Raw genomic sequence first — 13,054 nt, 5'->3', positions numbered from 1 at the left:
TTTTTAAAAAGCAAAACCTGGTACTACTGCCAAAAAACTTGAACGAAAAACCATTCAGAGATTACAGCATAACAGCACGACTTTCTACAAAAGCAGTGCATCAGGAATGCACTTTACATTATGACGTCAGTGACCGTATGCTCCTAGATCCCATAGGTCTGAGAATTTCCCTGCTTGCTTTTACAAGCCCTGCAGTAGTCTGGAACTACCTGCCTTTCTTCAGGGCTCACCTTCTAATGCTTTCAAGATTCTTTATATACAGACAACAGCATGTACATTTTCATAACAGACATTGTATCTAACTCAGTGATTTAGCAAAGAGCTTGTTCCAAGTTTGTGTTCTCTCTCCAAAAGATTAATTCATCATCCAGTTAGTGGTTCTTACCTAGTTTATATTCATCATTACAACCTCTGTACCGCAAACGTCTAATCAGCTCCAGTTTAGCTAAATATGGTCCCCGAAGTGGCCGAGAGCTCTTAGATTCTTCTGTTATCCTCTCTTCTATAAATTTCACAGCTTGCTCTACAGTATAGTGTACCTCTCCTTCCAAAGAGCTGTGCAATTAAGAGACAAAAGGTTCTTTGATTCTTCCCATTGCTAGGCATTGATAACGTGTTCAGCATACTCCCAGGATATTCTTAAGGAAACCTGGCATGATGGATTCTCTAACTCAATCACCATGAAAAATACAAACTGGAAGAGTTCTGTAGCATACAAACCACTAAACAGCTGTTTCCAATAAACTATTGCCAGCCTCCAAAACAAAGTAGGAAGAACACATCATTTTGGGATATAATGTCAAGAAGTCACCCAAAGATGCAGACAGTGCTGTATTGAATATACGAATGCAAACAATTCACTGTAGCACAAAGGAAAAACAAATCCATAGCAGAACTGTTAACTTACTGCTCTTCTTCTGGTGGAGGTGTCCAGGATTCATCAATGAGTTGAAACACTGAATCAAAGTAAGTTATATAAAACTGCCAATCATCTGAGCTGAAACAAAAATCAGGCACAGAACAAAGTTTAGGGAATTGCCCAAAACAGTAACTCACTTCTAAAACTGCATTCCTTGCAAAAGCTGAATTTAAGGAATAGCACACATTCATATTACAGAATAAACAACTACAATAAGAATCATTTCTCCTTGAAAAGGTCTCGCATCTTAAGAATGCCATCATCCTGAATTTCTTGAAACATATTAAAAGGAAAGAATTTCAATGAAGAATTGAAGCAAGCTACAAACTCTCCTCTTAACATTTACATTCCAATTGGAGCTCATTAATACCCCCACAAAATGCTAAGACAGAAGATTCTCCCCTGTATTAACTTATATGTAAGATAAGGGCACAGCTTAATACAAAAAACAAGCAACAAATCTCTCTTGACAGTTCCAAGAGACAGATTTGATCATACTAGTATGCTCTCTCCTGATGCATCTGTTCAAAGCATTACATGCACTTCCCAGTATGAAGTCTGGCCAAGTGAGAAAAATGAAGTTCCAGAAAATTAAATGTAAACACAGGTCTCTTCCTCTCCCACCATGGAAGCTAGAGCTGGACAATCAGCACAGCCTTCAAAAATAAGGAGGTAAACAAAATTTTATTGCCTTAATGTATCACTGAAGTCAGCCTTCAAAAAGAAGCAACTACAGTCCTCACACTGACTCTCCCTGTGACCTTCACCATGTCCCTTTAACACTTTATTCCGTTGCCCTTTTCCTCAGGGTTTGGAGCGCAAACGTTTGGAAATGCTTTGAGATCCTCTGATGTTCTTCTATTTTAACCACCATTTGCAAAAGCCACTAAACAAGGCAATTCACAACCAGCCAGGAATTTCTCTTCAGTTTTTTTAGTAGGACTGCAGAAATATAATCTCACTTTTTCAGCAGTAGCCTTCTCGACAGCGCATTGCACTCTGGCCACCTACACAGCTTCTTGTACATTGCCATACACTTGTTCTCACGGCTTTGGAGCTCACTTGTCAGCTTCTCTAAATTAAAAACAGAAGGGCAAGTTTATTTAATCAATGCATTTCCTTCTTTACTTTCTGCATAAAGCTTCTTATTATAGCCCAGGATGCAAAACAGTAAGTGTAAGAGAAGAGAGGTCCTCAAAGGATAGAAAGGACAGATTTCCTATAGAAACCTTCATATCCCAATTCCTTAAAACTGCAAGTGCATTTCAATCACCAGAAAGACTCCTCAAAATAGGATATTACGAACTATTGTTTTTTTTTTTAAGATGGCAGCTACAAACTAACATGCTATCAATTTACTACTGCTAAGCATACTGCTGCAAAGTTCACCACTAAGTAATGCTTAAATACCATAAACAGGTGGGTAAAACCAGTCTGCATCAGAGCACCTCCAGAGTTAGCATCAATGTTTGAAACTGGTGCTAAGAGTCAGGCTTCTTGCAGGCTTTTCTTTTTTTTGTGAACCAGCAGACAAGTCTGAAGTAAAGGAGAACTGCTGTGTTCTCCACACAACTGTGATTATTAATTGTCAGAATAAGTTACCTCCTAGTTTTCCTCTCACAACATCTAAGGCTTCCTTATACTTCTCCAGACGTTCCAGAATCATGTAGTACAGTTCGACCTTAAAAGAAAGATTAGACTGCAATGAAATTTGCTAGTAAAACAATACACAGGTGTGCCAAGAAATAAAGTGGCTTGTGTTACTGTCATTAGAAATAGGAGATAGCCAGGCCTGCAAAGCTATCTTTAGCATCCCAGAGGGTGGAGCATTCAGGAATTTAGGTCTTTTTTCCATTCTCAGTCCTGAAGTTTCTCTTGGGGCCTCCCAGGGAGCAAACCCAAGTACTTCATCAGTCAAATCAAATGCCAAAACATTTTCCTGGCCACACGATTCCAAATCCCTCTCAACCCTCTGATCTTGTTTTTTCTTCTGTCCCGCTACATTCACATTTACTTCCAGAACACTACTGATTATTATCTTGGAAAACCGTTAAAATAATCAACCTCCTTGAACAGTGCATTCCTTGTCTCAATAATGTTCAAATCAAGCTGAAAGTATCTGCAAGCCTTACTTCAGCCTCAGCTTCAATCTTATCCTCTTTCACCATCTTTTCCACCATTCTCTCAGCTAGTGGCAAAAACATCGTCTTTGAGAGGTTTTCATCCTGTGCTGAAATAGACTAAGGAAGAGAAGAATTGTCATAACAGGTCATCAACTTTTTGTGTTGTCCCAGCCACTGCTTTTTTCCCATTAGAAGAGGAAAAAAACCCAGGTGCTTCAATTCCACCACCCCCAAAAAACCACACATTCAGAGCTGCCATCTGTCACGTGCAGAGAGCTCTGTTAAAAGGCAGCAATAAAACTAGTGATATACTGAAAAGCTTGCTCTTGATTACATTGTCCAGAGACTCATGCAGCTAGGCACACAATACCCATGGCAAATAACAGGTAGCAAGAACACATTTGTGTTTTCCATGGCACAGTATTTTAGACAATGTGATTAATGCCCCGATGCTTATTCAGCCAACGCTGTCAGGTTGTCTGATTAGTGCCTGAATCTGCTATATCAACTAACAGCAGCACAGCTGATCTGCTGTCTATTCTTGCAGACTTTCTGCAGTCTTAAAAGACCTGCTAAGTCCAGAGCTCTCATTTATCTCCTCCTAGAGCCTTTATAACCTAGTTACAGAGAGGAACAGTTCTGACTAAGGAGCTGCAGATATTTGAGGTTTTATTCATTAGCTCTCTAACTAAAGACAGTAAGGTACTAGTCCAGATGAGAGGATAATTCAAGTTGTATAAACGTGGTAAGGCAGAGCAGTTAAGTTGCATTATAAAAACACTAGAGCATTCATTTTGGACCACATCAATAGTGCTACTTAAGGAGGGCTCAGTCATTCTCCCAGCATCATACAGAAACAGTTCAAATACACATTCTACTTAAAATAATCTCTAATATTTTCACTGAGAACATTTCTGTATTTGCACTATACCTGCAGCGAAAGTCAAACTCTTTTGCAACACTGTACACACCTGCATAATCAGGCTCATCACAGACCAAAAATAGTAAGGATTTTTGGGTACAATCTTATAAAGTGCCATTCCAGCCTGAAAAATATAAGACAAAGTTTCATCATTCCTGAAACGTATCTGTTTACAAGCTCGCATGACAGAGAACACAAGCTAAGCAGCAATGACGGCAGCAGACAACACAGAATTAGCAACTAGATGGGAAGACTTCTATCAATCCATGAGCCCTTCCACCCTAATACACATTGCTGAAGAAGAAAGCAAAGGGGAAAATATTTCAAAGATCAAGTACTTTGTGTAGGTCTGACAAGAAACAGCCATGAGCATGCACACGTGTGACTGCCTAAACAGACGATAGCTTTAATTAGAAGTGGTGTATTGGCTTTGTGTGGCAAGGTTTTGGTAGCGGGGGGTGGCTACAGGGGTGGCTTCTGTGAGAAGCTGCTAGAAGCTTCCCCTGTGTTCGAGAGCGCCAATACCAGCCGGCTCCAAGACGGACCCGCTGCCGGCCAAGGCCAAGCCAATCAGCGATAGTGGTAGCGCCTCTGTGATAACATGTTTCAGAAGGAAAAAAAAGTTGCTGGGACAGACAGAAACAGCAGCCGGAGAGAGGAGTGAGAACATGTAAGAGAAACAACCCTGCAGACACCAAGGTCAGTGAAGAAGGAGGGGGAGGAGATGCTCCAGGCACTGGAGCAGAGATTCCCCTGCAGCCCGTGGTGAAGACCATGGTGAGGCAGATTGTTCCCCTGCAGCCCAGAGAGGTCCACGGTGGAGCAGATATCCACCTGCAGCCCATGGAGGACCCCACAATGGAGCAGGTGGGTGCCCGAAGGAGGCTGTGACCCTGTGGGAAGCCCGCGCTGGAGCAGGCTCCTGGCAGGACCTGCGGAGAAAGGAGGCCACAGAGCAGGTTTTCTGGCAGGACTTGTGACCCCGTGGGTGACCCACGCTGGAGTAGTGTGCTCATGAAGGACTGCACACCGTGGAAAGGACCCACGCTGGAGAAGTTCGTGGAGGACTGTCTCCCATGGGAGGGACCCCACGCTGGAGCAGGGGAAGAGCGTGATGAGTCCTGCCCCTGAGGAGGATGAAGTGGCAGAAATAATGTGTGATGAACTGACCGTAAACCCCATTCCCCGTCCCCCTGCGCTGCTGGGGGGGTTGGTAGAGAATCCGGGAGTGAAGCTGTGCCCGGGAAGAAGGGAGGGGTGGAGGGAAGGTGTTCTGAGATTTGGTTTTATTTCTCATTACCGTACTCTGGTTGATTGGTAATAAACTGAGTTAATTTTCCCCAAGCTGAGTCTGTTTTGCCCATGACAGTAATTGGTGAGTGATCTCGCCTGTCCTTCTCTCAACCTACAAGCTCTTTGTTATATTTTCTCTCCCCGGTCCAGCTGAGGAGGGGGAGTGAAAAAACAGCTTTGGTGGGCACCTGGCGTTCAGCCAGGGTCAACCCACCACAAGTGGTAACTACATCAGGAAGCAGAAGACTTATTCTTTAGGAGAGGCGGGTATATTTCCAGTGCTGACTTTCACTAGTATGCTCAGTCAGTGCTAAAAGGCACCCCAAAGCACATGCCTCCCTCATGTAAGCAACTGCCCTCAAACACTCGTTTCATACATACACATACTCAGATACCTGAAACATGAGGTCACTTATACGTGCAAATCAGTGGTTAAGCAAAGGTCGAGCTGAAAGCTTGGCTGCATCAAAGCACAGCCAAAGTATTCAAGATTTTCTAGCCTAACACATGAACAGTTATTCACACATTTGTCTCTCAGATTTCCAGTGCCTGTATATAATGGACAACATTTTTATCCATATAAAATCTGTAATTAATTTTAAGAAACTACATATAATACAGTCTACTACCACAGATGGACTTCTGTGCTAATTTCCTGACTGCAGTCTCAGTTTGCATTTTCCAGTACTTTCAGTTGAAATACCCCAGAACACAGGATGCTGAGGTTTATTTTCACTCTCCAGTCAGTTAGCATCCACACTCTCTTTGAATCTCTAAGTCCTTAGCTCCAATGCCCAGGCCAATCTGGAACATCCCACTCTGACAATGTCTAGATAACTAGATACGTGTTTGTATGACATTTTAAACAGACAAAAGGTCATATAAATGTTAAAAGTCATTATCTGTGCAAGACTTGTATTTTTTCTACTTGGGGTTGTACACAGGAGTACAATTAACATACAGTCACATCTCTGGAGTTTAGATTGTCACATGAAGCTTGTAATTTCATGTACATTAGTAACTTAGTCCGTATCTAGAGCTTGAACTCAAACAGCATACAAGTAGGGCTACAATGGAGAATAACACTTCTGCTAAATATATTCTTTTAGTTACTTAAACCAAAACTTGTATAAAAATTCAAGTCACCTTAATACAGTGGGAATGAGAGGGAGTTTAGGACTCATTTACTTGGCTCTGTGCTTTTTTATACAGAACAGTGAGCACACATGCTTTGAAAAGAATCTTCCATTTATAGGCATTCTCCAGGCACCTAATTTGGAAGAGATGAAAACAAAACTAACCAGCATGACACTGTTCTGCCAACTGAGAAGTAAGATGTACTTAAAGGAAGGGCTTTTTACTTTTTCTTCACCTAATTGCAACCAATACAACCCTAGTTATATGTTAGACTCTAGAGGTAAGAGCATGGGCAAGATTACTCTTCCCAAACATAATAGCAAACTAAGGAGTAAATCAAGTCTGTAGACAAGGATCAGAAGAGCTTGCTAGATCTTCTTCTATCTATTCCAGAATTCCTTTATAATACACCTCCTCATACGTAACCACCATACTATTCAAGACAGATGGACAAAAGCCTCCCAAAATAACCAACATACTCTATCAGATCAGATATGCACACAAAAGGCACAGTTGTCCTATCCTATGTAACGGAAAGAAAGCATTTGCCTTCAGATAACCCATCCCCTAAATAACGGTCTTAGAAGCCTTTCTGTAAAAAAGAACATAGAGTATAACTTCTGCATTAACCCCGCTTAGCTTTCTGGAAGATTACATGCAATATGAAAAGGCATTAACAGTAGGATGTATAGAAAAAGACACCTTAAAATGACAAGAACAGAAATTGTTGATCGTACCTGTTGCATTTTCTTGTATTCTCCAACCCTGGCATAGGCCATGAAGAGATGAGAGTGATACTCTTCACTGTTGGGAACCTTCTTTACAGCTGCCTCATAAAGTTTAGTTACCAGTTCCGCTAAACCAAAACCAGATGCTTGAGTTAAGACAAATTTGGGAATAATTTTAAAGCACAGCTACATAAAGATAGCATCAGTGATACTCTGAACAGTAATCTAATTACACTCATCAACCACAGAAATGGTACACTCTCTCCTTCAAGACCCCAAGCACTACAAACAGTAGTCAAAGGAAGAAAGTGCTTAAAAAAACCAAACCAACCAACCTCAAAATAGAGTTAACAGCAACAGCCAAACTTCTCAGAAGCACTTAAGTCTTTTTCTTAAGAAAGTTTATCCATTTTTGAGCATTAAACTGAATGAAGATTTCTACTCTTGGCAGAATGACTGCTCCACATGAATTATTTATCAAAACACAGAACATTTTCAGAGCCTAATATCAAATTAGTTGCTCTTATCGCAGGTTTACTTACGTTAGTCATATCCTGTTATTTCCCAATTGCCTATTTTAGTACTCTTAACAAGTCAAATACTTCACACTATACTTTTTAATAATAGGTCTATCATGGCTAAATACTTATGGTATTATAATACGCAAAACTTCCTTACATTTTCACCCTTCCAGATTTTTCTTCCTTACACATACAACCATATCTCAGGGCAGTACTAGAAAACCAAATGTAATTCGTCTTTCACATAGTTTACATATCCTCAACACACATACATAAAACTTCTAATTACAGTCTTCTTGCAGGATCAAAAGTGGAAGTGCCTAACACCCACTATTTCCTTTCTGAGTTAAGTTAGAAACCTGAGCTTAACACTCAGGCAAGTTGTTTAGAATCACAGAAAGGCTTTTGTCATTTTCAGGGGTTTAAGCTGAAGTCACATATACACAAAAAAATCTCGCATTATGCAAGAAACGATGCTTTAACTCCACATATACATACACACACAAAGAAATTAAAAGAGCATACGTAATTGCTGTATCGCAGACTGATACCAAATATCTATTTCTACAAAAGTTGTTTCACCTCATTGTCATTGCTCCAGCAATTCAACAATAAACATTGCTACCACCACCAAGAACCACAAGAAGCTGCCAGAAACAACAACTGTTTAGAGCCGTAGATAAGCAGTATATAAGGTCTGGCTTCTTTCAGAAAAGCACATGCAATTTCACTCTGTCACTCAAACATTCATGATTTATTCTTTTTAAAATACCATATCACTACAAGGAACCACAGTGAAAAAACTAATCTGGTCAAATTCAGAGGCCAGGATTTCCCTTCTGTTTGTCACACAGCTTCTTGAGGCCTGAACACCTTGACTACAATCTCACAGCATTAAGCACAGTCCAAACCACAGACGATGTGATTTGTCATCTCTACCACATACAATGACAACAAATTCCAGTAGCTTTCATTAAAAAAAAAAAGTGAAATCATAAGCTGATCGTGATAGATTATTAGCATGTCACTCATTTAGGAACTGTGTACACAATAATGTTAATGAGAGAAGCCAGAACAAGGTTCTTTGCTTTATGGTGATCACTAGAGCCTTAAGAGGCATTTATAGCAGGCATCATTTAAATTCTCCAAGTCTCTTAACACACCTATACACAAACCCTGGACTTTTCATGTTTCCATGAAACTGCAGATCCCATATACTTCTTGAAGAACGTAAATAATTATGATTTTTAAGAGAGGCAAAGGTAAAAGCTTACGTCTATGCATTTCCCGGTAAAGAATAGTTAGTGCTTGCAAGGAATTATCATCTGTGGGTTCAAGTGCTGCTACTTCTTGTGCCAGAGTATATGCTTCATCTTGCTTGCCAGTTCTCTGCAAGCCAATTGCCTTTAGAACCTATTGACACAACACAGAGGCAGCTGTTAGAAACACAGTTGGCAGTTACCAGCGAAAATCCTCTCATTCCTGGTGCGGAGAGGCTTTGCCTCACCACCTCACTACTTGTACGGAACTTTAGGTTTTATTAAGCTTCTAATCCATATGGCTGTAGAGGAAAACTTCCAAATGCAAGCTACATCAAATAGTGTTGCTTTGCATTTCTTAACAAATATGCAGGCCACTCCAAGATATCAGCTGCCACTCAGTTTTCCCTACTGCAGACTGAAAACTGACTAGTCCTGCCAATTTTCATTTTTTTCTTTCAATAACTGGCCAGAGAGAAGTGACATAAATGAGATTCAGGTCAATGACACTCACTTCAGCTTGGGAAGCTTTCAAAACGTAGAAGTGGTATGAACTGTAGAGGAAAATCCACAGGGAAAAGAGAAAAGTAGAAAGATAGTCATATTTTCAGAAAAGTGAGGAACAGAACTCCTTTACCTTCAACAGGGGCACAGCAAGGAGGGCCACGAACAAGAAGCAGAAGAGCAAATGCCATCAAAATCACCTTGTTATATTTTGCTAAGGACTACACCTCCCAAGGGAGTTTTTGGTCCAAACTACTACAGAGAGATATCCCAAAGATATCCCAACCTAAGGTCTAAGAGGCATTTTTCAGGCACAGCCCATGCACCAAGTTTGCTTGCAGTGGCTCTGACAGGGAGCTAGACAATTAGCTCAGGTGTAACCAATTACACTCTAGTCATTAGAGGCACCTCACCAAGACGATCCATACAAGTTTTCAGGCAAACACAATGTTGTGTGAATTCGAACAGCCAGAGATCTTCCAGAGTGTTCAGAAAATACTGTGGTCTCTGGAAGATCACGGACACTGCTCAAAAGGCACAACAAAAACACTCCACATTTCAGAGCTATGCTCACCAAACCAGGTCAGTGCACCACAATCACACTTACCTTTGCACAGTGAAGATCCTTATGTTTTTTGAGCAGTTTATCTGCTTGCTGGATTGCCATTTTATTATTGCCATTATCGAGATAATCTGCATATGAAGAAAATATATAGTATTATAACAGAACACAAGACCATTCTGGAAAGCTACCTCTAATTTTACCGTGGAGTATGTGCTGTTAGGCCAGTAGTGCAAACCACATTTTCCTTGTACAATTACTACTAAGCCAAATGTTCAGGAAACATGCCATTTTGTGGATGAAGTATTCACCTCCCTGTACTAGTTTTAGTCATTCAAACAAACAAGCTTTTGTAATTACTCCACATAGATCATTACAGCAACAAAGAGACATATGATAGAGCAGGTTCTGCAGCAACAGCTCTTTGCTTCAGTAAAAGTAGAAATTAATTTGGTGTGCCTTTGGGAGACTTTCAATGACTTTCAACAGGCAGCAGGTTAGAAACTAAGCACTCGCAATCTATCAAAGCATTAACTGAGAAGACCTACTTGTCCACAGGATCCATACTTCAGGCAGAGCAAATGTGTCCCCTAACAGAGTATCACTATGCTTTCACCAGACTGGTTTTAAAGACGAAATATCCTACAGGGATACCCCACTATCTAGTAAAACTTCAGCCATAGAAAACCCCTGCCTCGAGACCATTCTCTCATTTTTTTAGCTCAGTATTATAATTTTCAGCTTCACCTACAGCAAGTGCACCATCATGTTATTAGACAATTACAAACAAGCAATTTTAGATTAGACCATGATCCCTATATGCTTCCTCTCCCTCAGAAATTAAGACTTACTACCCAAAATGCAGCAGAAAAGCTTAGCTGCACCTGACATGCTGACAGGGAAGGGTCTGCTCAAACTGTTCTGGCCTCTCTCCTACCAAACTGCTAATAGAGCTAATACTAGTTAATTGAAATTATATTACACATCTTTTTCTCGTTAGGACTGTAGTTCTCATTATAAGAGAGAACTCTTTTACCAAGAAGAGGTGACCTTTAGTAATTCCTTGGTATATGGTACAAAGTGTGAATCTACACTAATGAGATTTATATTTGGCAGCTTTAACATTTGATTCCATGGCCAAGTGCTGCAGATTTAAAGTAGAGCTAATAGGGCTCCTGAGACCATACAGACAAAACCTCAAAGGAGGCAGCCTGCCCACACTAACTAACCAAACCAAAATATTGCTGCATATGATATAGTTTGAAACTCTAATACACTTTCTTTATATGGGTTAGATGGCCATTTTAACTCATGAAAACCTGTCCACCACCTTTAACATTAAAACTTAAGCAGGGATTTCTCAGTGAAGAGGTTTCAAAACTGTGGAACAGAAAATCCCGACGATCTCTTCATACACCAGTAGAGACTTCTAAAGGATCTGTGTTGCACAGTTCACTTACATGCAAATTATCTGCCATGCTGCACTGCCTGTCTTGGATTGTTTAACAACTGTACCGATAAGATCTCCGCTTTAGGTCTCCTAAAGTAAATCAAATAAACCACAAACTTCTCTAACTGCAGCAGAATAAAAAGATTGTATTTTGCTAACAACAAGTAAGTTTGTTGGAAGCCAAAGTAGCTGGCAACTTCCAAAGGAATTCAAGCTGAAGGAAAATAAACTCAAGCCTATATTAGTTTCAAGTCCGTAGGTGGAGATGTTCAGTGGCTGGAAATGCAACGTGTGAACCTTCAGGTGAAGGGAGAACAAATCAAGATGAAAGATAAACATAGCTGTCAAGGAACCCTGAGTAATCAAGGCACACAGTGCAAACAGAAAAGCACTGTTTTAAGTCAAGAACTAGACTTTCGATCTCATGCTGCACGTCTCCAGTTTATGACTTTTGTGAAGTTGTGTACTCACCTCTTTAAGGACATACACTTTATTTTGTGTTCTGCAGCACCAAAGCCTGAATTCAAATCTTACGATGCAGATAACCCTTTCTAGAACTAGCAGAAAGCTATTTTAAAGCTCTCTCCCTAATAGGTATACTCTCTGAAATGAATAGTGAAATACATCTCAACATCATCTGCTTTAATATTGGTTGAATTTACCCAGCTTTTTCTTTTAGGAACATTTAAAATCTTACACAGGCTATAACACAAATAATTGCACATTAATAAAAATGTCAATCACAGCACATACAGAAAACTAAGGGAAAAACTTAAAATTGTTACATAAAGACGAACCGCACAGCTGCGCTCATAATTATGCAATGAACTTTAAGACAGCTGTGTGTTTACACTTCTAATCAAACAAAACAATCCTCCTCCATTACACTGGAATCCGTCAGGGATGCAAGTCTATACCGCACCATCCTCACTGCCCAAGCGGCAAAGGATGTTCCCAAAGCGCGTTCATCCCCAAATGAGGGCAGCTCTCCACACGTTTGTAGGGAAAGATTTTTTTTTCTGGTGTTGAAAAAGTTGAGAACATTTTCCAAAATCTCTATCCAATCTTTAATTTTAGGGACGAAACGATACCGTAGCCTGGGGAAGCGGTTTTCTTTTTCTCTGTATTTGCATAAACAGAGACAAGCTTGTCTACAATCTCTTAAGCAATCCCAACTGCATGTAATACCCTTGCAAATATCTGGGGACAGCTTAATACAAGAGGTTTCTTAACAAGACCATCTCCTAAATACTCCGCTCCCGTTTCCCAATTAATTTTCATAACACCACAATTAGTCCGTACCACAACCCTTCAACGTACAACTTTAAGGTTTCCGTGACTGCTCTTGCTCCTTTTATGAATTAATCCATTTCTAACGCCTCTGCAGCGGAAAACAAACGCCGACCAAAGTTACCTTGGCCGAGAGACAGAAGCACAGACCCACCACTACCGCCCGAGGAGAGCGGGCCCGCCTGCGAGCGGGCTACTCGCGCCCCTCCACGCCTTCTCCCGCAGGCGGGTTGGGGGGGGTCCTGAGCGGGGAGACCAGCAACCCCCCCAGGGCAGGGGGGAGTTCGGAGGAAGGGGCCGCTGCCCGCTGGAAGACGGGCGGCGGGGACGGAACTCGGGTCCCCCC

The 13,054-nt window shown here is 40.9% G+C and overlaps 1 protein-coding gene across 2 annotated transcripts in view; it reads right to left on the bottom strand.

Annotated features, from left to right (window-relative positions):
- NAA25 (N-alpha-acetyltransferase 25, NatB auxiliary subunit) overlaps positions 1-13,054 on the bottom strand; it is a 33,634-nt gene that overhangs the window by 19,926 nt on the left and 654 nt on the right. For both annotated transcript variants that reach the window (XM_069794623.1, XM_069794625.1), the window contains exons 2-10: positions 10,014-10,099; positions 8,918-9,056; positions 7,132-7,250; positions 4,014-4,088; positions 3,052-3,159; positions 2,522-2,600; positions 1,882-1,993; positions 908-997; positions 386-555 (exon numbers count right to left, since the gene is read on the bottom strand). In XM_069794623.1, the coding sequence (XP_069650724.1) occupies positions 386-555; positions 908-997; positions 1,882-1,993; positions 2,522-2,600; positions 3,052-3,159; positions 4,014-4,088; positions 7,132-7,250; positions 8,918-9,056; positions 10,014-10,099 (978 nt within the window). The remainder of the gene's footprint in view (positions 1-385; positions 556-907; positions 998-1,881; positions 1,994-2,521; positions 2,601-3,051; positions 3,160-4,013; positions 4,089-7,131; positions 7,251-8,917; positions 9,057-10,013; positions 10,100-13,054) is intronic.

This window comes from Haliaeetus albicilla, chromosome 10 (assembly GCF_947461875.1).
Source record: "Haliaeetus albicilla chromosome 10, bHalAlb1.1, whole genome shotgun sequence".
Taxonomy (NCBI): Eukaryota; Metazoa; Chordata; class Aves; order Accipitriformes; family Accipitridae; genus Haliaeetus; species Haliaeetus albicilla.
Note: the sequence above shows the minus strand (reverse complement) of the source record. Positions and strands in the feature narration are given on the sequence as shown.